The sequence below is a fragment of the Lineus longissimus genome, chromosome 1 (genome assembly GCF_910592395.1).
Source record: "Lineus longissimus chromosome 1, tnLinLong1.2, whole genome shotgun sequence".
NCBI classification, from domain to species: domain Eukaryota; kingdom Metazoa; phylum Nemertea; class Pilidiophora; order Heteronemertea; family Lineidae; genus Lineus; species Lineus longissimus.
The window spans coordinates 21,870,046-21,897,310 of record NC_088308.1 but is presented as its reverse complement, the minus strand read 5'-3'; the positions used below and the strand labels follow the sequence as shown (position 1 = coordinate 21,897,310).

Below are 27,265 nucleotides of genomic sequence, written 5' to 3'. Positions count from 1 at the left end.
GTTTGTTGCATCTCAAGAAACAAGAAGAATGCATTTTCAGGGCATTGACCATAAGCTTCAACGCTTTGTTTTGGCCGTTTTGTCAGACTCTTTCAATGTGACACTGTCTCAAACTATGCTGGAGTAACACTGTACAAGTGCATAATTCTTTTATGAAATCAACTGAGAATTGAGAGTTTTCGACTAAATGGTCTTTGGCGATTATCAACTGGGGTTTGACTAGTGAACCAAATATAATATACCATTATTATATCCTGGTAAAGCTTTAAAAACTTGTTAACAAGTTTGACATACCATTTTTAAAGGAAGATAATGTAATGTTTATGGTAAGTGTCATGCACGAGGCATGTGCATACCTGCCCATAATAACTTTTGAATATGGTCTCATACTAGCTCTCGGTATGAATGGAAGCATTTCCTCAGAAGACCCCCAGGCCTTGTTTCGTATTCTATCAGAACTATACCATTATCACACATGTATACAATTTCATATGATTTTATTTGACGTATAGTGAATTAGCATCAAAGTTGTTAGAGCCAAGTTCGAATCATGAGACATTTTATTGGCAATGCGGTGGAGTCATCAATATCAGCATTTGAATAAGCCTTTGTGCTGTAAACTAAAGATTGCTTTGTAATATTTTCGGAAATTCACATTTTCTATTTGGTCTTTGTATGAATTGTGGGAGCGGTAAAGACAGGCGCTCACATGAAAGGTAAACTACACTTTAATCGAAGGAAAATGAAACAACCTTCAAGAATTTTCGGTCACCAGCAATGTTGATCTCCAAGTATAACTGCCTGGAGATATCAATTACATGAATTGTGTGGCCTGAAAAAGATTTTGCAGTTGAGTTTGAATATGAATTCATGTTTCGTTGTGTTTCGCCCAGTTACTCCATGGGGCAATACAAAATCCTTTTTAAAGCACGATAGCTTCCATATCGGCCCTATTTTGACTATGATGTCGATGAAAACATCGCTTTGGACATAAAGAAGCTTTGAGAAGACATTTTGAGAAAGATAAATCCGTTTCCCATTTTAAGAAAAGCTTTACCAACAGTGATACGATTTATAGTCATAAAAATGTAGTATTCCATATGATTTGATATATTTTTAGAATCCTCCAGTATTCTTCTCACCTTCAATTAAACCTTCCTTTTCAATCGCATAAAAGCAAGAAAATTTAGGCATAGTATGATACAAGGTCTCGCAGTGCAAAGTCAATGGTGGGCAAGGTCGGCAATGTTTATATCGTTACGGTCTTATTCTTACAAAAAATATGGGCCAGACCTACTTATTGGCTGCAAAATGAGCATCAGTAGTCTCATGGTTGACCACCAACTGTAACCTATCATGCACCAATTGAGCTACAAATGTAATATTTACCATTTTAATAGTTTCAGTAATCTTTTATTTGCAATGAAGTGATACGTTACGCTCGCTTTCACTTTGACATTTCCACTCGAGTGAGATCAGTGGGGATTCCTTGGCGCAGCTCAAACAGAACCTTTCCCTTTCTTGTAAACCTTTCCCTCCTACACTTTATCAACAATGACCATGTTTGCATAGACAAAATAGCGAATTTACTTTTAACTTAGGTAGGGAAATGACCTGGAACCACTACCATACGTTCCAAGGTCTCACTCGCCTGTTTGCTGGCGTGTGCCGGTCCGCGCTCTGCTGCAGACGAAAGGCAAACCACGGATGGCTTGAAGTAGTATTGTGGCCGATTCGAATCCCCGAAGCATGACACTAGCTCATATCAAGGACTGGAATCAATGGGTGAAGCACTTATTGACAAGAAGAAGGATCAAACCCCATGCCCACAGGTCAATATCCCAAGATATCGCAACATATCATAATTGCCTGACCTGCTGCCGTATTTGGTCGAAAACTGGCCACCAACTCGCGCAAAATTATTTACTACTTCACATATGAAAGCACTCACTCATTCGAGCAAATACTTTTTCATTAAAATGTTTGAGTAAACGCAAATAGTTACGCTACCTTATGCTTAACATATGTCTCTGGTTCGTCGTTTTGCAAATAATATTGGTTAAATATCAATCCTGTCAAGCTACTATAAAATAAAGATTTGTTGATAATCCAATTCTGTGTACCATTTCCGAAATTATTGTCATCACGTTTTTCTGTAAACTTGAATGCTTCGCTCATTTGTATTGAACGATTTTAGGATGGCCAATGATATACTGTCTGTCTATTTTGTTTTATAAAAGAAGCCAAGATTGGATAATTTTTTTCAATCAATGTAGACATCCGTTCGATATCCATACAAAAGAATATCATGAATTTTATAAATTTTATAAATTTGTGGACAAAAGATAGAACTCGGATATCCCGATATTCTTCATCAGAGTTTCAGGGTGGGCGGCTCTGAGAATTCGCTGGATAATAATGTAGGAAAAGACATTCGTTTCAAATTTAACATCAGGTTAACTGTTGGATTAAAAGTGCTTTTGTTTTATGTTTACAGAAGGGGCTATCGACATGTCAGAGGCCAGCAAGGCAGAACAAATGGAGACCCATCAGTATCAACCGCACGCAGTATACGTTGCTGCCGATGTTAACAGTAACGTTCAGAAGGGTAAGCCGAAAACTCTTATTACCGTACTCTTTCAAAGTGTCGAAAGGTGCAACCAGAGTCTTTCAATATAAACTTATTGTAAGACTCTGGTGCAACTGAACAAAGCTGCTGCGGCTTGGCGTGATGGTCAGAATCGAAACCAATTAGAACAAAGAGAAACCTATTAGATACTGCGGCACTGGTAAAAGACGGTTTAAAAGAAACAATGAATGTTACCTCAGCCAGCTGTGTTTTCAATTCTTCTCTCAATTATTTGGTTGCGTGATGTAAACGGTTTTTATTGAAACCCGTGTAAATCGTGACCTCGAATCACCTTTTTTTAATGGTGAATTAAAAATACCGCTGCGGACCTTTTTTCTGAGGTGTGATTGCGTGTTCATTCTTAGAAAAAAAGGTTTTTGAGGTTTTGATGCAACTTTTTCTTAAACTTCAAAGGTTTTTTTCGGCCAATACAATAATGCATTAGAAATTTTTCATGATAAAAATGCCCTCATGGTTTCATTGAGATTCTGATAAACCTTTTTTTTTTATTTCGCTGAAAAACCTCTACATGATGCATATTTGTGTTGAACGAAAAACCTTTAAATTGAATGTTTTTCAAAAGCTCAGAAAACTTTCATTCTAAGAGTGTAGACATGACTGAGAATGACAAATGTAAGCCTATATTTTTTAAAGCAAAGATTTTCACATCCATGATTGAGGCTTTTTCTTAAATTTACCGTGATCTCTTTGTTTTTCAGTTCGCTATACTGAGTTAGAAAGTGAAGAGGCACATGCGCTTCAGGACACAGACATGAACAGCAATTTGAAAAAGGGTATGCATAAAAAAGAATGCGAAAATGACAGAGTGTCCTCATAGTTTTTTAACTAGAGAGATCGATTTTAAAAAAAGGTTTTGAATATGCTGGATTAAAGTATGTCATACATGTATGTCCATCATAATTATTGACTCGATCATATAAGTTGCATCATAATAGATGGCCCGATCATTTTCTATGCCTTTCATCTTTTCTAGCCCCATATCATGAACTGGAGACAATAGGACAGCCGATTAGCTTAAAGACAGGTGAGCATTTGGCGTTGTTCAAATGTACAGGCATAGTACTAGTACTGGCGCTGAGGAGGGTTTCGAGTTACCGAGAGAAGCCCGCAAAAAACTCTTCGAATTATTAGAGTATCGGGCGGTTAAATTTCGCAAGGGTAGCTCTGTTGCCATGGTATGGCATTTTTGCAAATTTCTGGTGTATTTTCAGTTTTGTTGGAAGTACATGTACCATTATTTGGAATAAAGAATATAACGTTCGCAAACAATTTAGGTGTCCTTTCTTTTTATCACGTTCTTATAATCATTTTTTTTTCATTATTCACATTCTTGTAATCTTTTTTTCTCGTCCCGTTCCAGAAACCCACCATTTGGAGAATGTACCTCAACACCTCATCACACCACAGGGCTTCACAACCAACTTGAAAAAGGGTGAGTCAAAAACATATCTAACATAGAGTAGTACCAACAGATGATGATGATGATGATGATGATGATGATGATGATAAAACAAAGACCATGATGATGACGTCACGCAATATATCATCCCGCCAATCCCTTCGCCTTCTTAATAGGGGCCGTTCATTTAGTACGTACTAAGGGGAAGCAATCCGTTTCGGTCAATTTGGCGTAAGCGTGCGTACATGTGTGTTAGGGAGATTGAAAATTAATTTGGACATTTATATTGACCGTAAAATGCCATCATGTACATGTACATGTGCATATGTGTGTAGAAAAGATGAGATCATAGATTCACTTTGTACAATAAGAAGCTAATTCCACATGACGACATCCACTGTACTATTGAGTACACTATACCAGTATCGACTGATCTTTTTGCGCAGGTTTTACGTACGTACGCAGGTTTTTGCGTACGTACGCTTGTGGGAGCCTGTGCTCTAGCGTATGCAGGATGACAGGGGGAATCAAAAATCGGTACATCATGTGTACCATGTACTACATGTATGTACTAAATGAATGACCCATTATTTGCAAGCTCATCAAGAAAGCTTTAGTCTCGCCAACGTCTTACCACTGCGGCGACAGAAGAGAATGCGCTTCGACTGTTTCACTGTTGTATATGATTTTATGCCAAATGCTGTTTTAGTATCATTCTGCTCATCAAATTCTCATTTTCCTGTGATGTAGCTGACACTCCTCTGTGGTATCCACGGATGGATTGCTACTCGTGCCAAACTAGAAATAAAGGTTTTTGAGTTTTCGAACGAAAGGGATTTTGGTATGAGTTTCTGAACTGAAAAACCTTTAGGGGCTTTCGGCCAACAAAATCTCTTTATTTTCTAAAGAGCTCTGGTTTGCACATATTTTGACCCCTGCCATCTTCCCTCCCGCTGCACACCTCTAATTATCTCCCCCCTTTCCGCGATTTCAACCAACAACAGAGCCATACTCGAAGAGCGGAGACGCCGAGCAACAACTATTTGTATTCCCTGTCACCATGTTGTGTGTATTTACCCGAGTTTCTCCTTTCAGAATGATGCGACCTTTCTTGGGCAATTGTATCTCTTTTCTATAGTGAAGTTTCGTGGACATTCAGCACCTGTGTAAACGCTTTTGCCATCAAAGACAACATTGTCCAGACCTGCCTATTCCTGAAAACATGTTTGGTGAGAGAAAAGCGTTAAATTATTGGCATTCAAACCGTCCCAACATTCTTCCCAGCGAATAATGCCTTGAAATTTGTCCCATTTTAACACCATACCATATGTTATAAAACGTTCCAAAACTTGAAAACGTCCCAAAGTTAGAGTGTAGCAAATTATTTGCATTTGTGGCATTTCTTGAGGACGAGGTCACTCTGTTTTTGGGTGTTGTGGAACTCTATCAGGAAATGATTGGCTATAAACTTTGTCTCGTAGGTGACTTCTCTCCGGTCCCAGTATAAAAGGTCATGGGAAACCTTCAGTTCTATTGTGACGTCTTTACACTGCCTCCGTAATATCCGTCCAAAAATTCATTTGGAAACCCAACAAATTGCTACATTGACGGAAAACTTCAAAATATAACACGAGTGAGTCCAGTGTGCAACATGTATTTGAAAATGTTTGGAATTATGCCACTGGTTAACCTTGTGATTAATCGACCAATCAGACCGCGTGTTACATCATAAACAGACGATGAGAGTAATTGGTGTATTAAGGAACTTTTTGATAGAGATCGCAGTTGATTCTAGGGTGTTTTCTAAATGACATCCCAGATAAAAACAATCATTTGATATGATCTACAAAATACACCGGTGCGTTTATGAATGGAAAAAAAATCTTTGTGGAATCAATTGTTTTGGTTATTGGCAACGTTTCGTCACAGATAGGCATCGTCTGAGTCGAAGGTTCTAACCTATTACGCCCCTGGCCAATACATTGAGCTGCCATGTTATCTGCGGGCCAATCTTCCACTTGGCAAGAATATGTTTCTGCCTTGGCGAAAATACCTACTAAACGACTTCAGCCGTGGGAGGTATATTAAGTGCAATTGGTCATTAAATGGGTTGATTGGCAGTTACATGTGACAAGGACATATGTCAATATTGAAAAAAAAATTTGGGGGGGGGGGTATTTGGTTGATACAGAGTGTCGTAATGATTCCTTTCCGAACCTCAACGTTCGAGATGACAGATAAATAACTCACTCTACTTAAACTGAACTTTGTAAATAGAACTCGTATCAAAATTCTGGGCGAAGTCACAATTCACTATATCACCAAAACACAATCTAAAAGTAGACCACGACGATATGAGCTTTTGAAAAATCTTTCACTATACCGTAAAATTTATTCTTTATTCCTTATGGTAACGTCCCATTCTTTTGTCAAGCAAAACCTGCCCGATGTCGCCAGGAAAGAATGATATCCTGACTACATCAATCTTTTCAATGAAACTCAGTGGTGAACCTGTTCCCTACTGCTTTATGACCAGATAATTGCGGAGCTCCCCTCAGAAGTGGGTTAATGCCCCGGCAAGCAACAGGCACAGCCTGACAAATTTTCAGAACCACACCTCGTGAGTTATAATTGCCGGTGGCCTGTTTTCATGACACTCTTGGGATGTTTCTGTTTCCATGGTTTTCTGACAATAGCCGGCGTCAATCGGGGGATGGCGTATAGGCCATCCTGGACAATCGGCACCCTGACGTAAAATGTTACGAATTTCTGGACTTTGGGCTTAATACAGTGCACTTTGACCCGTGCAGCCGCGGAACTACAGATGTACATCCTGAAGTGACTGCCAACGAAGGCCACTCTTTTTGCTCCGCTACTCCACGATTCGTTTGTTTTTCTGTAGATATTGCGGTGACCGATCGATCGCTGATGGATTTGGTGATTCTGATACCCATCACGCGCCAGATGCACAATCGGGACCTCATGGTGTAATGGAGGTCAGTGTTTTTGCAGAGAGAATATCCTTCGAAATTCTTGAAGAAAATGGCTTCGCAGCTCTGCCGGTAAACTGAGACTCATATTCAACCTCGTGGCACGTAAAAGCGTATTCACGATCCCCAGCAAACACTGTCTTTATGATAAAAGATCTGTCATTACCTTGATCACGAAAATGTGTCCTCTTTCGAAGTCTACAATCATTAAGAGCTGAAAGACTGAGCGAAATATTTCTTGCTGAGTTGAAAATTCATATAAACCATTCTACAATGGCGAGGTATTTTATCATCACTTATACCTGAGTAAAATGTCAAAAGCACAGTTACGTGTGAGTAGCTTCCGCAAGCCGACCGTGCGACTGGTTAACCTTGGCATGAAAAGGAGATGTAAAGGTCAAGCATTTCCTATATCATCGGACCAACCCGACATTCAAGATAGCGAACGAAAAGCCTTTCTCGGCGGTGCACTATCACTGTAAGCGTGCCGCGCAAGTAGCGATGCGAATCACTATCTGACTGTGCCCAGCAGCCCAGAACAGTTTAGCAAGTTAATTACAATATTAACAAAATGTTTTCACAGTATTTACACCAATGATACCATAACCCGTATTCAAAGGCAGTGACACAAGCAGAAATCATCGAAAAACTTGTCCTCGTTAAGGCTGGCGAATGGCTTTCAACGGTTAGGCTGAATTAACCAAGGGTATCATTGCTTAGATGTCTACTGAGCCATCTCAAAGGTGTTGAACCACAACAAGTATATATAACAGGAGGTATCAAGTGAATGCGCTGATCAGTTCCAGTCTAAAGCTCATTTCAGTTAAAACCATTTGTCGTGGTGAGCTATTGCAAGTGAGCAGTTTACAGTTACGTGTCCCTTTCGCTCGCAGTCTCAGCAACTCTGATAACTACTGTTACGATTTACAGCCATACGGACCAGGCCAATGCCCTCGTACCAGCCAAAGATGGATCCGCACTACCAGTTTGTCAACTACCCAGCTGGTAATGGCTACCGATCCAGGGGATCAAAGAAATGTAGAGAGAGATTGTAGCAAAGGGGCGGTCATAATTCACATAGGACTGTGTGTGTGCACTCTAGCTTTGCCAACATATCGTCCTCAGACGGGCCAAGATGATTTTCAGTATTTTCTCATTTGGCCAAGTTGGCTTCACCGCAGCTCATTAGATGCAAACTGGAATGAATCCAACATCTAAAGTTGATATCAAGCAAGCAATTGATGCGTTTCCGATAGAAAGATGTGCTGGAGTAGCCATAATAATTCTTGGTTATTCACCAACGAATGTTTACAGATTTATTTTACTCCTTCCTCGAAACATTTGGCAAAGAAATGGAATGTGTCTGCTGTGAACAAATGTGCACCTTAAACATAAGCAAGACGGTTCAGTGCTGGTCACGTCTCGGCTGTCCAAAGATGAATAGTCATGGGTGTCGAATACCGTACATAATAGACAGCCCTGGTCATGGTGCCCTAAAAGGAGACCAGGGTAGTAAATTAAGCTCTCAGCTTCTTTGATAGCATCTTGCCTGTGTTAGGGACTCGGTACGAACGCGGGGTGTCCTGTTGGCCTTGATGATCTTAGACACCTGATGGATAATATCTGTCATCTTCATTGACGGGCTCAGATGCAGGGACAATGTACCACTTTAGACAGTGGCCATAAGAGGCCAGGTCAGTCGGATTTGATGGGCGAGTTACGAGGGCACAGCATGGCCTTCTGGCCAATTTTAGTTACTGTTGCCCTAACCTTTAGTATATTGAACTTTCTTGTTTGCGTGGCAATGAAACATTCAAACTGATCACCCAATTTTCTTGTTGAGATGAGCTTGAAAACCGTCCGCAAAATCTCTTTTTTTCCATCCAAAATCGGTGTTTGCAGCTTCATTCTAAACCTCACGTTGTTCGGTGCATCTGCAATTTATGATTGACACCTCGGCAGTAGCAGACGAGAGGGTCAAATTTCCCGGATTAAGCTGTTGACAAGTTGATGACACCTTGCCTTGCCACAAGTGTCTCTTAAAATAGGGACCGGACCGAAGCTGGAGATCTTGTTCCTTGGCGCGTAAAGGGAAAAGGGTGGGGTGTTTATGCATGTGTAGCGGTCTCGTCGTTTGGTGAATTTTTATTGATTTGTATACAATTTTCGTAAAAATCGTCAACAATTGGTATTTTTTTAGCTTCAAATGAAAATGCATTTTCCATTCAGTAAATGAGAGTCGAACGCGTCGATTTGATATTTCGATTGTCAAAGCGGCGAAGTTGGTTACTTAATTAAAAGCGCACCAGTACTAACGAAGGAGTTCAAGAAATCGCCCAGGGGAATAAAAACTTTGACAAAGCTTTTAAGAAATCAAGCCAGACGTTTACTGCCAGAATGAGGTAAATATTCAGTCATAATATCATGACAGGGATGGCCTATTTTTGAAAAGAAATATTTTTCATTTTATGATAAACATTACTTTTCTTGGAATGAAACCTGCCCGCGATATTGTTTGGCGCCGTGCCTGGCCGGGTATATCACTAATCTTGGCGACTCCGGACAAAATTAGAAAACTTAGCAAAATTCTAAGGCGCACTCATCAGCAAAATATTTCTAACGCTTGAAAACAAGACATAAAAATAACTCAGTATCTCAATACCGTTAGCCCACGCACACAGGTCAAGTCTTTTAACTCAGCACACCTAAAATTCTTCTTGTGAAATTCTTGTGTTGCTAAACGTCAGGCACTTTCAACTAATTTTCCCTGCTTATTACATTCGCAGGTTATTTTTTCCAGATTTTCACACAATTTTTTTTCCATTTACCCTGCGTGGGAATTGAAGTGAATCACTTGGGCACTATAGCTTTCATATTAATGGCCTATTTAAAGCTTGACGTTGCCAATTTTGGCGTCTTTTGATTTTGATAATAAAAAATTGAAAGAAGGCATTCTATTCGTAAGAATGTGAAATTGCCGGTAATCACCGTATCTTCAAACGTCGGCAGAGGCCACTCGCATTAAAGGCCTACGCCAATCGTTAAACATTTGAAATTTGTTATTTGAATTTGAATTTTTTTACTTCGTACTACCTGAATATAAATTTCAACATTGCCGTTGTCTAGACAGATATTGAAATATTTCAAATAGCAAGTTTCAACAAATTCGCATGAATAATAATTGCCCATCATCGTTGTGTATAGCGGCATTTCTATTTTCCTGAGGCACCAGTAAATACGAATAGGGTACCCCTTAAGAAGAAACTTTCTGATTGGTTTTTTTTTAGAGACTTCGAATCACTTCGCAACATATCACGGTCTAGGTTACATTAAGTATATAACATACAGTAAAACTGTCATATCGGACTCGGCATGACCAACATTTTTGGCCAATGTTCCCTATATTACGTCATAAGCATCACCAATATACTTGGAACAAACACTTTGAAACCGCTTAGTTATGTATAAATCCGGCTTATGCGAGTTCGATATTTTAGTGCAAGTACATGTACAAGTAATCCGAGTACTCATGATCGTTACTCTCACTTGTATTCTACTTCAATTTTGACTGTTTCCCAATTCAAATATAAAACGGCTTATTTCAAGACAAATCATGTCCTTAATTGTTGAACAGATTAGGTCGTGTCGGAAAAGTAGACTGACGCAAAGAAAACGATCCTCACATTGCTATCTTTTCAAGGGGGAATACAAGCAAAGGGAGAATCACGTCGAGATGAAAACAGTTTCGATAAAGTACAAGAAACAATTGACGAAAGCTTATATTTTCATTCATGAATCTTCTTCAAAAGCTTTATTTCAATTTTCTATGGGAAAGTTGGCTCAGTGTATAGGCAGGCACCCCCGAATTTCACATTCTAGCAAAGAAAGCCAGCTGTGTTCTTCAACACGCTTTGTGCTCGCTTGTGAAGCTTGGTGGAGTTCATCAATTCTTCTCCTATCAATCATCTTTTTGCGATCACTGCAGGAGAGATGTTGTTTACCGACTTGCAAAGACGAAGTATTTACCTCTATATCTACAGTTTCTGTCTGATCGGACTTTTAACCTAAAGGACATCGACTTGTTATGGACGAGTTCGTGCAGTGCTGGGTTCATATTAACAGTGTTGATGGCTTTGCTACTGAAAATTCAATCATCATCTTCGAAACCGGCAACTGTTCGCCATCATTGGCCATACATACTGTGTACAAGTGTAAGCGCTACTGGTGTTCAAATAACTATTCATAGTGAAAATCCGTTTTGAATACAATTTGCGTTTGATGAAACTTTAACTGAGAGTGGTCATTCTGTGGTCAAAGCTTTGCCGCTCACTGATGCATTGCAACAACTGTTCTCTGCCATATCTCCCATCTCAAACGAGCCATATGATAAATTTCACCAGTCAAGTTCTATTCACAGCATCCAAAACTTCTGAAATCATCATTATCTTGAGAGCGGTCAGAATATGGTGACAAGCAAACCACACTCGTTACCTCAAATCCAAAATTTCATTCCCCAAACCCAGGAAGAAATCGCCTCGAGATCTATCACATCCTCCTCGGGCGACTTCAGATTTAATCTCTAAATCCCCAATCATTTCTTTGCCTTGCTTACGTAACTTTGATCGCGGTCGATTTCGCGTCAGGTGCCCGAGTCCCCAAACCACTGCCACGATCACTGGCGCCATTGTTCTGGAGTCAACAGAAGTCCCTTTCACACCTCTCATATTATTCCGAGGTCAAAATATCACGTAAGGGACGGGGTCCATCTCACGAGAAGAATCTGTGCATCCTGTACGCGCCATTTGTAAAATGTGCCTAGTTTTGAAGCAAACTTGCCTTGAGATGGATGTACACAATGTGGCCTCTGGACCGTGGGAGAATGTCGTCTGCCGTGAGAGACGGACCCGCCCTACAATGGGGAGGAGGGCCACATCTTGTGCTGTGTTAGCAAACATGACCACAAGAACCCCGTAATCAATCGATGTATATTACTCGCCGTATCTCAAGCCGTCTTTTAACAGACCATCGGCAGTTTTAGAAGTTTTGAACAGCTTCTATATAATCATAACGCTTTTGTTGCGAAGTGGTTCTTAAAAGTTGATTACTATACTCAATGCTGATTTTTCAGTATGAAAGGCTGTGAATCTTGATGTCAGAAAACTGATCACAGAAAAGTGTATGTATCTCAAATCTTCACCTGTCATCAAAGGGTTTCCAACAGCGTGAATTACAGTGATGGTGTAACTAGTGAAATGATTATTTCTAACGATATTTGATCCATAGAAGCAAATAGAGTCGTTTGGTCTCCGCCCATTTCAATAGTGCTTAGTGTGAATCAGCCATTTCTGGCAGGCATCGTATTTCTTTAATATAACATTTTGGAAGCGTATAAGAACTTGAAAGCGATGTGCTTTTTTACTGGGGGAGTTAACTTTTTTAACTGAAGGAAACTCAGATTTTTGTTGAATAGTTTGTGAACAGTAGCAAATAATCTGAAGGCTCCTTTTGAGGCGTTACGCAGGTGTTACTCCGAATCTAAGAGAAACCGTTCATTTTCCGTGGCCATGCTGCTTACAAATGGTTAATGCACTTGCACCTCTGTTTGTGGGATCATGTTCCGACTCAACACCCCTTACAACAAGTTGTCACTATTTAAGCCACACAAAGCCTGGGGTTGACACTGCGCTATCGTATACCACATTGATGAATATGACAGTACTAATGCTCCTCCTGACCTGTCCCAGAACAAGTCGTGAATACACCTTCGCAAACAATAACACAGTAAAAGTACTTTCTATGATTATTAGTGCAAATATTTTGACTGGGGGACGGGTAGTTGAGTACGATGAAAATTACACCTTAAAATAACTTTCTACGAATTAGTTATAAAAATGTTTGACAAACTACATGATAGTATTCATGTCGGAACCAGACCCTTCTTTTCTCCAAACCACGATTGCTCAAGTAATAGTAATTGTGCTCAATAATAGACAAGATCATTGGTGGCGTCAAGAAGTCCGAGCCATTTGGACTAATTTTCCTTGAAGAATACGCACGAAGCTATTAATGATCACTCCGACTTTCGAATGGTGGTAGACCATGGTAATCATAGCAAATCGTCAAGATAAAACTGGTCAAGTGTAAGAGGTGTCTTTTCATTCGCTGAGCGTTGTATTTTATCCCTTCTCGTGCTTTTTTACTTTGTGGTTTGGCGTACCGAAAATTTGACGGAAATGATGCAATTGGAGAATTCCTCACGTCAAGAGTAGGCACTTGCTATAGAGGCGCAGCCATGCAGGAAAGACAGGTGTATTTATTGGTGATCTTCCGTGAAGAATAAGGTGTAACGTGTGGTAAGAGTAGGTAAGATGGGGGTGACATCTTGATTAGTCGCGTGTTCACTTCTACCCATCGCCCAAGGGAATAAATAGATCGCCACACGGACCGCCAGAAAAATTCTTCAAGTATTGAAAAAATACCAAGCCTGGAAGGAAAGGCAGGGTGCAAATTCTGAATACTGAACACGGCATATTCAGGCACTCCGAAATAATCGATGTTTTGAGGAGTGCGTGTCCGAAATTGGTACACGTATACATCAATTGTCGGACGTGCGTTTGTAAGAGCTTCCCAATGTGAAGGCACGTCAGACATCCAGCATAACTGGTAATGGTCGTTATACATATGTATAGACATGACAGAAGGTCCTACGTTCAGATATACGTTTGGAATCCGCTGCAGTGGCTACCGCACCTTGGGTAATGACCAGCGACTTCCTTGGCCATCTAGGACTTCTTGACAGTCCATGAGGATAAACATCGGTCCCCCGCTGAAAACTGGCGCAGAAGACTTGAAAAAAATAACGGACAAGTGAATTTCCAAATGTAACATGAAGTAGGCAACAACTATTAAAAGCATGTCTCCTCCATCGAAATATGATTTAGGAATGCACGTCCCCAACAGATACGAACAATTTCTTCGGAAGATATCGTCTTCTCTTGTTAAGTGACTGACAGATCACAACGGAAAAAAACGTCATAAAGTGGCATTTTTCTTGTGGTAAATCGTGTTGTCACCGCTGCAACATGGCTGACTATTTGGACGTCCTCCTTTGCATGTGTACACAGGCCTTTGTGAACACGACCAAATCATTCAGCAGGTGGAATGGTGTGTTTGCCTCCGTTATTTGATGTCACGAATGTCGAATCTAACACCAAAACGAACACGGCGCCAATAGGTGATTGATTGAAAGAGGTAAATTGCTACATACTTCTTTAGATGTCATTGGGAGGGGTACTTTTCTACACAGACCATTGAATGCCATTGTAAACTTGCGCTTCGCGACTGACTTCGGTCAAGAATGGAATAGGTTTTGTCGAAACCAGGTGGGTCGAGGTTGTCAGTTGGAAGATTGGAAGATTTTGAGATTCGGACTGTTGTATTATTCATTTTCCTTCTTCGGTACACATACTTCTTTACTTACTTGTACGCCCGGAAATACGAATTGAATCGAGTTGTATACATGCTTGGCTGTGAGGAGGGTTTGGTATGGTATGATCCGGTAATTTCAGGGGTTTTTTTCGCCGATGATATTTCCCTAATGATTTTATGCTTCCATTGCTCTTTATATCCGTGATAAAAGTGCTGGTTGAAGTGTTTTTGAATAAACAATATACTTTATGTTACTAATCGTGGACTACTTTGTCTTCTGTTTCTCTTTATTAGTGCTAGGAATGGAATTCGATTCGTCAAAATCGGGTGAGTCAATTTTTTAGAATAATTTTGGTTGCAGGAACGGCCGAGGGCAACTGGAGCTAAGACTGTCCAAGAATATAATGCATTGAGAACTTTAGCTGCAAATTGACCTGTTTCGTGTATAAATGCGTATAGCACAATGGTTATAATCATGTTAATTTTGAAACATTCCTCAAGAAGTTGGTCATGACAGTGCCTGGGCAATATCGTGCATTATATTCCTGGTTAGTACCGTTTTTGATCACGTCATTAACGGAAAGTATATAATGATTTTCATGTCCTGTTATGCCTTTCTGACAATGCAAGTCTTGTTTCAGTAATTTATTGCTTCCCTCGTTTACCAGTACCAGCATTTTGTTGCTGGTTTTGCGAGGGGGAAAGCTAGTCATGGTCAGAGAATACTAGGTCTGTTACCGATGTGAAAGTAAATGTAGTCCCCTATAAAATTAGTCCTGCCCTATTGTTGGATGACAGAAAAAGGAACATAACTTTAAAACCACCGGCATTAAATTACGATTTTTAAATGGGGCACTTAATCCCCCGACCTTCCCTCGGCTGGCTATTCACCCTCTTGTTAACTTATTGTACTCATTTTCGTGATTTTTTGCATGGGCTTTTCACTTATTTGGATAAGGTGTTCTGTCGGCTCCTAGTTGACCGAGCCCATTAGATTTTTTACTTTGATACGCCAATGTTCCTTTTATCGGGGCGCGCATTTTAATCTGTTCTTATCTTTCTTTGGCCAGTGCAAGAGATTGAAACTCATGAACTTGCCACAACGTATGAGAAAAAAACACGACTCCTTCACATATTAAACTGACATGTGTGATTCTCTTGACCTCTGTCCTGAGACACTAGGCTATTCCGTCCGTGTCACTAGACTCATTAAACCTATTCCAAAAGTCAACATTTTTATTCTGGTTTAAAGCTCAATTGGTTGTCGTAGACTGAGCGTAACTATGTGGAAATCAGAACTAACTCTGATCAAAAGTATTTAAGTTCGATTCTGTACTCTGCAATAACAACTTTGGACGTCGACGGGTCAGATGGTTTAGTTTACTTTTGACATTTGTTGTTGTTTAACTGTTAAGACTCCGACTTGTTTTCTTTGGGAATTTGTACAAAGTCAACTGCCCTACCACAGACTGATCTTCCTAGAGTGAAGTGGTAAATCCCATTCATTTTCAGCCCGGGGATATTTGTTTTGTAGTAGCGCGAATAAGAATGGAAAGAGAACAGGAAGAAAAGGAAATTTTCCAATAACTGTCCAAAATTCAGCCATTGTTGTGGTCTAGGTGCTGCCGCCTGTCAAGGATCGGTCGAACTGATATAATCTCGCTATTTTAACAGTGAATAAGTTACATTTCACATAAAATATTTTTTTCATGCCAAACGATTAGCATTATATGCTGCGACTAACCGATATTCGCATGATCTGTGCATATTGAAAAGCATAGTTTCGTTCTAGTTTTGTGCTGTGATAATATTATCACGTCCGATTTTGCGTGGATTTTAGTTCAGCGAGATTAATCCAGGTGTCTCTCTCGACTAAACACGTAAGAAATAAACTGCCTTGTATTGTAATCGATTCGTTTCCAACTCCTTCAGGTTTCTTTAGTTGAAAAAAGGATCATTAGTCAAATGATAGCCAGCTTGTTATAGCCAGCTTAAACTGTAATACATGTTTCTCCGATTACGAGTATTTGTTCGATTCCAAAATACGACTTAACTGATTGAGCCGTGATGATGGACAAAACGCGCATTAACCACTCTCAGAAATAAAGGTTTTGAAATTTTGAAAAATCTTTAAAGGGTTTTTGGCCAAGAAAGAAAGGCACTCCTTGCGTTTGCCTTGGAATTTTTCAGTAAAAAACATTTTTTAGATTCTGTTTCTCCTACTTGGCACTGGCTTCACCTGAATGATAACCTACTGGATCATAAGTGATGGACCCATGTTACGAATTTGAAGCGTAGCCGATGACTGGTCACTGTTGCTTTCAAGCAATCACACTTCTTCTCTCAGTCGTAATTGAATTATAATCTAAATCCGCATCATTCTTGTGATGTTGTAATAATACTACCATCCTGCTATCTCTACGCAATATCATGATCTCATCACTGAAGCCATGATGCCATCGATGGCCAGATGATAGCCTCAGTGCCAGATGACCAGATAATGTGCCCTTTCGCCTGATCAATTCTTAGACATCTCAAATAGAATTTTAAAGAGTCATCTCTGATGGCAACGGCATCTTTGGGAGGTTTCGCTACGCCTTGGTTGCGTCGTTCGCGAGAGATTTCGCGGGCCGCCTCCTTCACGTGGATGCTCGCAGCTTGTAGGGGCCCTGGGGATCGCCACCAAGCTATATGTCTTCAGCGTATCATATCTATGTAACGCCACGGCGCGTTAGGTTCTCAGTGGGTCAGAAAAATGAGATATTTTAAGATAAAAGTTGTCAATAAAAGTTTGCGGCTGGAGTAGCAGAGTTGTGGCGGCAAATAATGTAATTTTACGACTCAGTGGGCCGTCACGGACATCTCTTGAGTGGGGTCCCTCGCGCCAGAAGTGAGTAAGGCGACGTCTTCTTACCGCCTTACACAGATTTAAACTTCATTAACCAGTTGATGGAGTTCATTAACAATCTTCCATTCTACTGGTCGTGATCGATGGCCTCTTTAATGTGTACTTCCACTTTATTATTGGTGCGTACTGTGCATGTTGATGCTATGAGGTAACTCCTGTCGCTCGGAGAAGCCATCCCCAATGAGACATGAGGGGGCCTGACCCCCGATCACGCATCGCCAAAACAGCGCAATGTTTCATTTCATTTTCACAAAGCGGGCGCGTATTTATTGATGTTTTTTACTGCCATTTATCACGCGGAGCAAATAATCGAAATGAAGACAGTCCCAGCGAGATTTATCGCTGTAAAAGCATCCAGTCCCCGCCTCGGTTTGTCTTGCGGGACGCAAAACCCATACCCCGTGAAAATAAACCTCCATGATTGTTAAACCGTAAAAATTGAGTTTGAAAGTTTCCGCGTTTCTTGGCACGTTTGAGATCTCTAGATCTCTGCAGTGGCAATTAGTGGCCTCTTTATCTCTAGTCGACAGACCTTGGCGCTTTTCCCTTATTTTTGACGGTCTTGGATCGCACCCGATACATTCCCATCTGGGCACAAGAAGAATGCGAAAGATAGCTGGGACACAGAACGGCCTTTTATCAAAGAAAAAGGCCGTATATAATGGCCATAAACCAATTGTTCTTCCATTCATTATTGTCAACTTAAAAGCAAAGTTGCATTATAGTTACATCATTCGTGAAATTTGAAGTTTCCATTAATTGGTATGATTTGATATAAATAGGAGTCCATTCTGAAATGTACTTTCATTCCATTATCTTTCGATTCTATCACTTTAACGGCACATCGTTATTCATCGGAAATAATTTTCTTCGAAGCTAACTATGTCGTCTTGGTAACTCCTTCACCAATCCTTTTTGACTCTACTAATTTGGTATTCCCGGTGATTTTTTATTTCAACTTCCTTCAGGAACAGTCAGTGCCCGTTTCTGCCGATGCGAAAAACCGCCTTTGTCTTAAATAGGTGTTCTATGAATCCAAGAATCATATTATAACGCTAGCCGAGAACCTACCTGCCTTGACATCAAGAATCACGATTTATGGTCACGATCTAGGCATCAGACACCATCTATATTCATGGTTTATTCTTATAACCTGCCCTTCCTGTTGTCATAACACCATCTTTGTTTCGGACACTCAGATCTGACCAAAATGAGCTGTGATCTAGCATAAAACAGCCACAATGAAATAACCAAGTCCTTTTCCTGCTTTATTATGATCATATATGCCGCTTATTGAGCTCATGCGATGGCCGACCACAGTTCTCTTACAGACACGCGGCCCTTCTCGCGGACTATCGAAAGATTGATCGCCTGAGAGGGCGGGGCGTGGACATACATATGTATCCATTGCAAATCGACAAAGGTGCGCTGAGGATGGTCAATGATAAATTGAAGAAATATCGAGAATAATTGTATCATGATATGATAAAGAATAGAATAATTATTCATTGTCCTCTTATATCGTTCTCTTATTCTCGTCTTTGATGTTTTGATGAGCGCGGGGAGATGATGAGTGGATGATACGGTCGTCTGCTCGCCCGGGCGCGTGGATCTCTGGTCTCTTTCACGATCACCCCACCAGCACCTCGACCAGGCGTGGGTTATCTTATTTAGCTTGTTCCAGTGTCTCCTGATATATTGACACGAGACAGGTCACATTTTATCGGCTAATGAGGAATCGATCATTGTAGACAAGTCATGGCAGGCAATCGTAAACTGGTAATGGCTGCCAATCAATCCTCGTCTCTGATTGGTCAGTTTGTATCGGATCTGGTTTGGCTTGTTTTCATCATCCATCATCATGGTCTTAAGTAAGAAAGACGAGTATGGTTTGTTAGGGAAGGGTAATCGTTTGTTTTCAACGGTTCGGTGGGTCAGGTTAATCCTGGTCGTTTGGCAAAAGATGGTAGATATAGCTGCATTTGGTATAACCATTGACAGAGTTGGACTGAACGAAGCAGTGGGTTCGGGTGGTTATCTTTTCTTCCCACATGCATATACGAAGCATATTTATCATCAACATTGGCACCTTCCCTTGAATTGTCATCGTAGCATACTATAGTATACCTGTCACAAGTGTCAACTTAAGGTTCTTACATGTATATCTTCTCACTACTTACCAATAATCGGAATTTCAAAATGGCCGGGTCTCGGCGCCATCTGCATTTTTACTGTGATAAAGCATGCTGTGATATAGAAATTAATAAATATATCCATTCTTCAGATCTTTATTAGCAACATATCTTATAAAAATACTTTCAACAGAAATCTGCATGTGCACAGGACAGCAGTGCAGTTCAGTCGATAATCTATCAAGTCCAGCATTCAAACAGACGTTTCCTAAATCGATAATAATCCCTTGAATACATTCATGAGGCAACTGTAACAAAAGGCCTATGAATGCAATTATAATGTAACTGTCCAGCTGTGCAGAATTCTTCTGTATCTAATTTTCATCCACCTCAAATCTAACCAAGAAAAACAGATCAGATTTTGATACAAATAGAATTAATCTCGTTTCATGTTCAATGGTGAATGGTATTCAAAGGCATTAGTTAATTTGAATGCAGTTTTGAAGAAAAACAAGACAAATCACGCCATACAAATGAACGATTTTGTCAGCAAACCATCGATGAAACCACTTTTCAATCCAAAAGCCGCTCACCGAGCTCTTCAGCAACAAGATTACAAAATAATCCCCAGTGAATCCTGCACCAAAACATCACGGTTGACGATCACCAATGCTCGCATGCAATGCACACAAACAGGAAATGTAAGGTAGAGAATCGCCAGGCAATCCGTTTATGTATTCTACCAACGAAGCTTAACGAGTTTTAAAAGGATACGCCATTCTGCCTTGATGATTTTATGGCGTTTCGCGAAAGCTGGTGCACTCGGTATGATTTTAAAGATTTAATTATAAATTTGGTCCAACATGTATAAAGAGATGTTATTAAAATGACTCAAGAATTCGAGGTAAAGGTGCACTGCACAACAGCTGAAATTGCATGCAGATTGTTTTCTGTTTGAAACAAATATGAAAGTTACACTTGTCGCATTAATGATCGATGCAAATCAGAAAACCAATAATGTAGAAAACGCAGCTGATTATCAGTCGTACTAAAAAGAGATGACATTGATTTTCGAGTTATTTTGCTAGAAGTGATAAGAGAATAGCATATATGCTAATGCTTTTGAAAGCAAATGTATCAACGTCACCCTTTGCCCAAATTTATTTCTTTTAAAAGAGAATAGAATCACGCATGGCGTTGATGGTGACTCAGTGCCTTTACGACTTGGAAGAAGGCTCTACGCCTTGTGACCACGGCAAATGGCGGACGTGGCCGGCGTGGTAATAGGCAACGTAAAGTACCGCTAGAGCCAGTTGTGCTCTTTTTCTGCCAAAGTTGGGGAGTACGCTGTTGTCTGGAAATGAGAGGTTACTGGTGATGCTTTTGTTCCCCTGTAGGCTTTTAAAGAAGAACATACAGAGTATCATTGACTTGGTTTTTTTGGTGCTTGCACACTCTTAGAAAATAACAATTTTGGGCTTTTGAAAACTTTTACTAGATTTTTCGGTCCGACAAGTACATTTGTATGCTCCACGTAGATGGTTTTGGCAAAGAACAAAACAAATTCTTTTTAGAGTTCAAAGGCTTGCATTGGTTTTTGGTGACAATAAAAAAGAACTCTCCTGCTCTCTTCTAACTTCGTATAGAAGATAACACAAACATACTGTTCACAAATACCAGAGTAATCCTTGTCGTCATTTGAAGATTCAGAGGAGAACACTAGCAATTCGTTTTTATTGTTACCGAATAAAAACAACTTTGTCATTTGTAGATTAAAGATGAGTCCTCTATGATGAGAAAAAAAAGTATTTCTTATCAATACCCTGCCAAAGATATAAATAAGAAACCCATGTTTTAAAAACACAAATTAAAAAGCAATTCCCAGTGCCGGCATAACACAATGCAGCTTCATTGCAACATGGTATCTATTTCTGCCAATCTCCCTGGAGAAATTAACCACCAACAAAGTATTACAAATCAGAAAAACATTACCCTTGATGAAGCTAGACAATAGATCCGATACAATTGGAGGCAGAATGATGCCTGGCTTCAGAAAAGACTTAATTACTTTCTCCGTGTCATTTACCTAACATTGTTAAGTCCTTCCGAAGTGTTTTACAATGAATCGTGACACCAGCTCAGGCTAATCACCAAGATGGTATCTATACGCGCAAGGATGTCATTGCGCGCTCCCCGTACGGTTGAGCAACCCTTCCCCGGTTATCTTGTTATCTGGGTTGATGCAGCCGGGCTGGGCTCTCCACGGTCTCTGCGTAGCTCAAGTCCCCCCACTGATAACTAAGCTACGACCATTACTTGTGGTTGGCGCGTCATCAGCGCAATCTTTCCTTCTCTTGTTTGAGATTCACGAACGCTGCATGCTGTAAAACGATACCAGTGCGATATGCTCATGAATTGTAATGGCATTGTCATTAGTTCGTACCTTCAGGCAATCAACACGAAACGTGCGAAACTTTATTCTTCAACTGTATTATTATCTTTTTGTGAAATAATTTATGATCTTGAGAAGTCAACTATCGCCGTGGAGCAAGAGGGCATCTTTATATGACATGGGGTGAAAGCCGGTATTGCTAATTACTTTGAATGGGAAAGTGACTAGTTTTAATTTCTCAAGGGGTATACATGTAATATACAATAGGTTGCCATTCTCGTCTGCATTGCTGTTAGGTACTGACTAATGACTTAGATAAGTTGCTGTTAGTCGTTGATGAGGTGAACGATTTTTTTCGCAAAGTCGAGTTGTTTCCTTAGACTTGTTTATTTAAGATGCCTGAGAATAAACATGAAAATTACCTGCAACAAAAAATGTTTGAATATAAATGTTTGTCGTTCTTTTCATTTTAAAGATAACGATCCGCATTCAGCACACAAACTCTATAGTTCCAAGTACATGTACATGTATATCTAAAAGTCAGTTGTGTTTTGGAGCATAGTAAATCTGTCCTGAAAATACCTGGGCCGTTTCATCCCCTTTTCCTTCTCACCATTATATTGCTACTTTTAGTGTTAAAAATATGCTTATAGAGTATCACTGAGAAGAATGCTTTTCTTTGGACCTACATGTACATTGTACGTATTTTCAGTGCATCACGTCGAAGAACCGAGAAGAACCTCATCTCTTGTAGAATGTACAAAGAGAATGTACAGGTGTACACAAACAAATGTATACGCTTTCAATACGATCCTGTGGTTTATGCACTACACAGTGTTCACTGGTAGAGTAAACCACGTCTGTCAAAGATGACAGGCGACCACGGTTGCGGAAAATGAACTGAGCATAGTCACGCACAGGGACGAAACATTATCCGTGAGGCTCCATAATCCACGACATTTAGAACCAAACGAAGCTTTTTCACCTTTCTCTCTCTGCCATTTTCCTTGGTGTTGATGCCGCAAATTAAAGCCGATTCCAATGTTATTTTTCATTATTTACTTCCCCCACCTAGTACCTTGTCAAAAAGGTATTACAGTAAATCACTCGGTTGTTTCGGTTTATCGTTTCCTTTCCTTCGGTTGAGGAAGAGGTTTCATCGTTTTTATCCGGCAATAAAACAGCTACAATACAACTGTTTTCAAAATGAGACCTTAAGGTTTTGTGTCTGGCTTCGAGCGGAAGAGGAAATTGGCTATCTTTTTCGAGGCAAACCGCAGTGAATTACAGAAAACATATGCATGGTCACGATCATTTCATTATTATTTCTGTCGCCTATCCTCGATGTTTTTGTACATAATTATCTTCTAAATTCTTGATAATCGTATAACCTTTCTTTTATTTCCGAACCCTATATTGTCAGTAATAACTTGTTTCGGTTCGTGATTTAGTGCCATTTCTCAGCAAAATTTGAGACAGAGAAAAATGCACACACTCATGTTCTGATCTGGAACTGCTCACATCACATTCTTGGCATTGTCAGTGCCTGCACAATGCCAAAAGCAAAATCACTCCGTATCAATTATTTTTATTCTTCCACAACAGATTATCAACCAATTTTTCGTAAGTTTTGGATTTTGTATTCGATTGAGCATATAATAAACTCGACGAGGCATAGGTCTCGGCGTCACTCACAGCCAGTGAGTTTTAATCAAGCTCTTCTGCTGGTCTTCCTTCGCAGCTCGTCATAGCATGTTACTTTGAGATTGCTAAGGTGCGCCTCACACCTGAACCGTGGTCAGCCGAGCATCGCCTACCGCTAGCTTGACCATGCGGATCGGACGACTTCCCCGCAGTTTGGGTATGTGCGGAGCCGGGGTCCCCTGTACCATCCATCATTGCTTGGCTATGGTGTATGTGTGTGTTACCAGTGGTGCTAGGGAGGGTTAAGTGGCGGGTAAGGTGCAGCCACCGGAGGGGATCCACCCGTGTTGATACTGGTGGTTAGTGACGCGGCTAGTGACTGAGCAGTAGCGATAGTCACGCCTGTACACGAAAATTCACTCTTCCATAACTATGAGCAAACTAACGGGGTAGGGAAACGAACAAAACTGTCACCGGCCCTGCATCTATGATTTAAAGGAATGTAAATAAATTGCCTGTCTTAACGCTGCTAGCATTTTGCTCTCTGTTTTGGGTCTGATCAGATGCTTTTAGTTGCTCTCTTGGAATTATTTGGTGGACCTCCGTTTTTCGGATAAATATTCTCTGGATTACTAGTACACTCCGCCATGCTATTCGTCTACCGCCTGCTTTTGGTAGATGACTTCATTTTGGATGTTTTCAATGCGAACCAGGTAATACCATGCTAGCAGTGTGACGTATCAGTACAGGAATTCCGTACCCCTACCCCTCCCCAGTGATGACCACTTGCTTTCCATCACCATGTCCTCTTCAAATAAAGTGATGAGCAACGTTGTCATATATCGCGCCAGGATGAGACATGATGATGCAGTCACTTGTAATTTGCATTAGAGTCATTAGCCGGACGCTGCAGGCTTACGGGCTACAGTGCCCGGGACGGCTTGCCAGAGGCAGTGGGACACGGTTCATTGGTATTTAGAAGAAATAAGGCTTAGTCATCTCGACCTAATTCTAAGCATAAATTAACGGAATATTATTAGACACTGTCGTCAGCTTTCAAATCCTCGCTGACACACCAAAGAATATGATACGAGCAGCCTTGCTAACAGCGTTCTGCTCTTGTCATTGTTATAATTATATATGAATGGTTTACCGTGGCAACCTACTATACGGGCTTCATATTTGTGATGGCCGAAAAACAATTAAAAGTTTTTCGAGTCCTCAAAACCTTTCTTTCGAAGAGTGCATACCGGAGAGTCCCGAAAATTCGTAACGCTTTTACCACATCCACTACGGAGGTTAATTTCTAAATTCCGCTACAATCAATAGAGGTATTGCCTTAGTTCCTAATAACTTATCAACCTAGAGTCGGTTAAGAATTCGATTAAGTTTGATATTAGCTTATTCAAATTTTGAAGATGACCATTCTCGCATGAACGCCGTATGGTCTTCGTAAAAATATCATCAAATCAAACTTGGCTGGGGTCAGTCTGAAAATACTTTGCTGTTTTTCCCCATTGGTACTTGTATTGGTTATTGTTAAAAACGAGCATAAGACATGTTAAGAACGTTCAAACGGACATAACATAGTGTTATGTTGGACGTGTCCAGTAGTCAGTAAAATACTTTGAGCAGAACGTGTAAAATCATAAATAAAATGTCAAAATCAAGTATTTTTTGGCGTCATCGACCCAACTTGAATGTATTTTTATGAAAGCCGCTTAAAATATAGAATTTGTCAAAGAACCCACTGCGTTTTGGCAGTTCATGCAATGTTTTGGTTATTTTTATGCCCGATTAGAAAGAAATAATGCTGACCATTATCGGTTTAATTCAAATGCCATTACAAAGCAGAAAGGAGAACGAGCCAACTTTAAGATTGAATATGACCGCACGAAAATGTTTGTTAAGCCTGGATACTAAAATTTAAGTACGATGCTATATGTGAAGGCTATACTATGCGATTGATGCACACTCTCCTTGTGTATGGCTCGCCCCAATGTCGCAAAGATAATGGTGATAACAGTTCTTGTTTTATCATCACATTCTACATCAAAGGCAGCCATATAATGAATACCTTCCAAGGAGAGAGTACGGAATTCATGTTTCAATAAGAAGAGTTTATGCATTTTTGAAATGAGTTGTATTCATGAAAAATGAGAGGATAGTTATTGTTAGATGAGTCAATACATGAATACATGGCACCGGTTTACCCTTTAGACAACGATAAAACCACAGACTCGCACCGGTTTACCCTTTAGACAACGATAAAACCACAGACTCGCGCCGGTTTACCCTCTAGACAACGATAAAACCACAGACTCGCGCCGTTTTACATCTTTTGGTTGAGAAGTTCCGTCAATAACTTGGGAAGGGTCTCATCAAACTTTGTGTCAAAGTCTCAGCACTTTTTTTACCTCGTGTCAAACAAGGCTTGGTCAACTGGTGAGACATTCTTTCACTTGGTTACACTTAATAGGCTTTCGATAAAAATCTGCGCGGTGACTTTTACGGCGTTTGTGGTAATGTTAGATGATTTTTATATACGAGGGGGGATTAATCCCCTTAGGACCACCGTGTTTTTGGTGCAAAATACTAAAGCTTGATCTAGGTGAGTCCGAAAGTCACTCTGAGAAGAATAAGCCCAGACAAAGCTCGTTAGGCTCGTATATGGCCAATTAAAAAATGGCTCGTACCACAACGCTTTGTGGAAAATAAACATGATTGGATCAAAATGAATATTCCGAGGGGACTATTTTTGGATGATAATCTGTTATTTTAGAGTTTAGAATGATCTAAATGCCCATCAGGCGGTTGACAAAGCGTAACGAACTGGACAAACTTAATATTTTAAACCATTCGAGTGTTGATGCCATTTCATGTTCAGGTGTAATTTACAACTGACTCTTCCTGAGACAATTGCTCATAAGACACAGGGCCGTGGGATTTAAAAGGAAAATCGGGCAAATTCTTCAAATTGAACTTTCACTTCGAGTCATTGTCTCGTGGGGCACTTCCTGCACTCTGATGGAGTTTATGGCATATTTACCGCAAAGTCATTAGTGGAGACATTTTCAACTTTCAATGTAACATTATTTATATCAATTCATGTTGGATAACACTGTATAATCCGGTGGAAATGGACCCAGTTTGATTTAGTGACCATTCAGTTCCTCCTATTGCTCTGACTGATGTCTTCTCTGGTAAATTCTCCCCACAGATTACTCGGGAATGTGTCTTGATTTGGCGGCGCCTGCCCCGGGTATCAGTTACACTCATTAGCATGATGGGGACAAATTGTGCATTTTGATGAAGAAGTTGGTGATTTCATCTCGCCGGCGTACATTCCTGGCATAGGTGACAACCTGTTGGCGACCAGTACGGAAACATTGAGTCAACATTTCGGGCAAGACGTACACGTTCAAGGTGAAAAACATTGACTTTTCCCGCGGCGGAAACGTAAATGTCGTGACAAGCGTACAGTTTCAGCTGAGGATTAAGTCTGCCTTTGTCGTTGCCACGGCGTTCCTTGCCCCTTATTGTTTCAAGTGGCATCTCTGGGGATCAACCACCATTGGAGAATAGAAGACATCAACTAATCAGAGAATTTTTGTTGACATCTTTCTTCAAACTTCCTTGGAATATATACCACTCTACCTTCATCTTTGCCAACCCATCTCCTACTTTTGAAACTCGTCAAACGCTTAAATGTACTGTTCGAT

At 40.3% G+C, this 27,265-nt stretch overlaps 1 protein-coding gene across 10 annotated transcripts in view; it reads left to right on the top strand.

Moving 5' to 3' along the window:
* LOC135492075 (paired box protein Pax-5-like) overlaps positions 1 to 27,265 on the top strand; it is a 77,385-nt gene that overhangs the window by 5,358 nt on the left and 44,762 nt on the right. For 7 of the 10 annotated variants that reach the window (XM_064778236.1, XM_064778245.1, XM_064778264.1 and 4 more), the window contains exons 3-7: positions 2,498 to 2,608; positions 3,349 to 3,423; positions 3,624 to 3,674; positions 4,011 to 4,082; positions 14,762 to 14,794. In XM_064778236.1, coding sequence (XP_064634306.1) covers positions 2,498 to 2,608; positions 3,349 to 3,423; positions 3,624 to 3,674; positions 4,011 to 4,082; positions 14,762 to 14,794 — 342 coding nt within the window. Of the gene's footprint in view, positions 1 to 2,497; positions 2,609 to 3,348; positions 3,424 to 3,623; positions 3,675 to 4,010; positions 4,083 to 14,344; positions 14,422 to 14,761; positions 14,795 to 27,265 lie in introns of those variants that run through there. The other 3 variants (XM_064778279.1, XM_064778254.1, XM_064778312.1) reach the window with 2 other exon arrangements.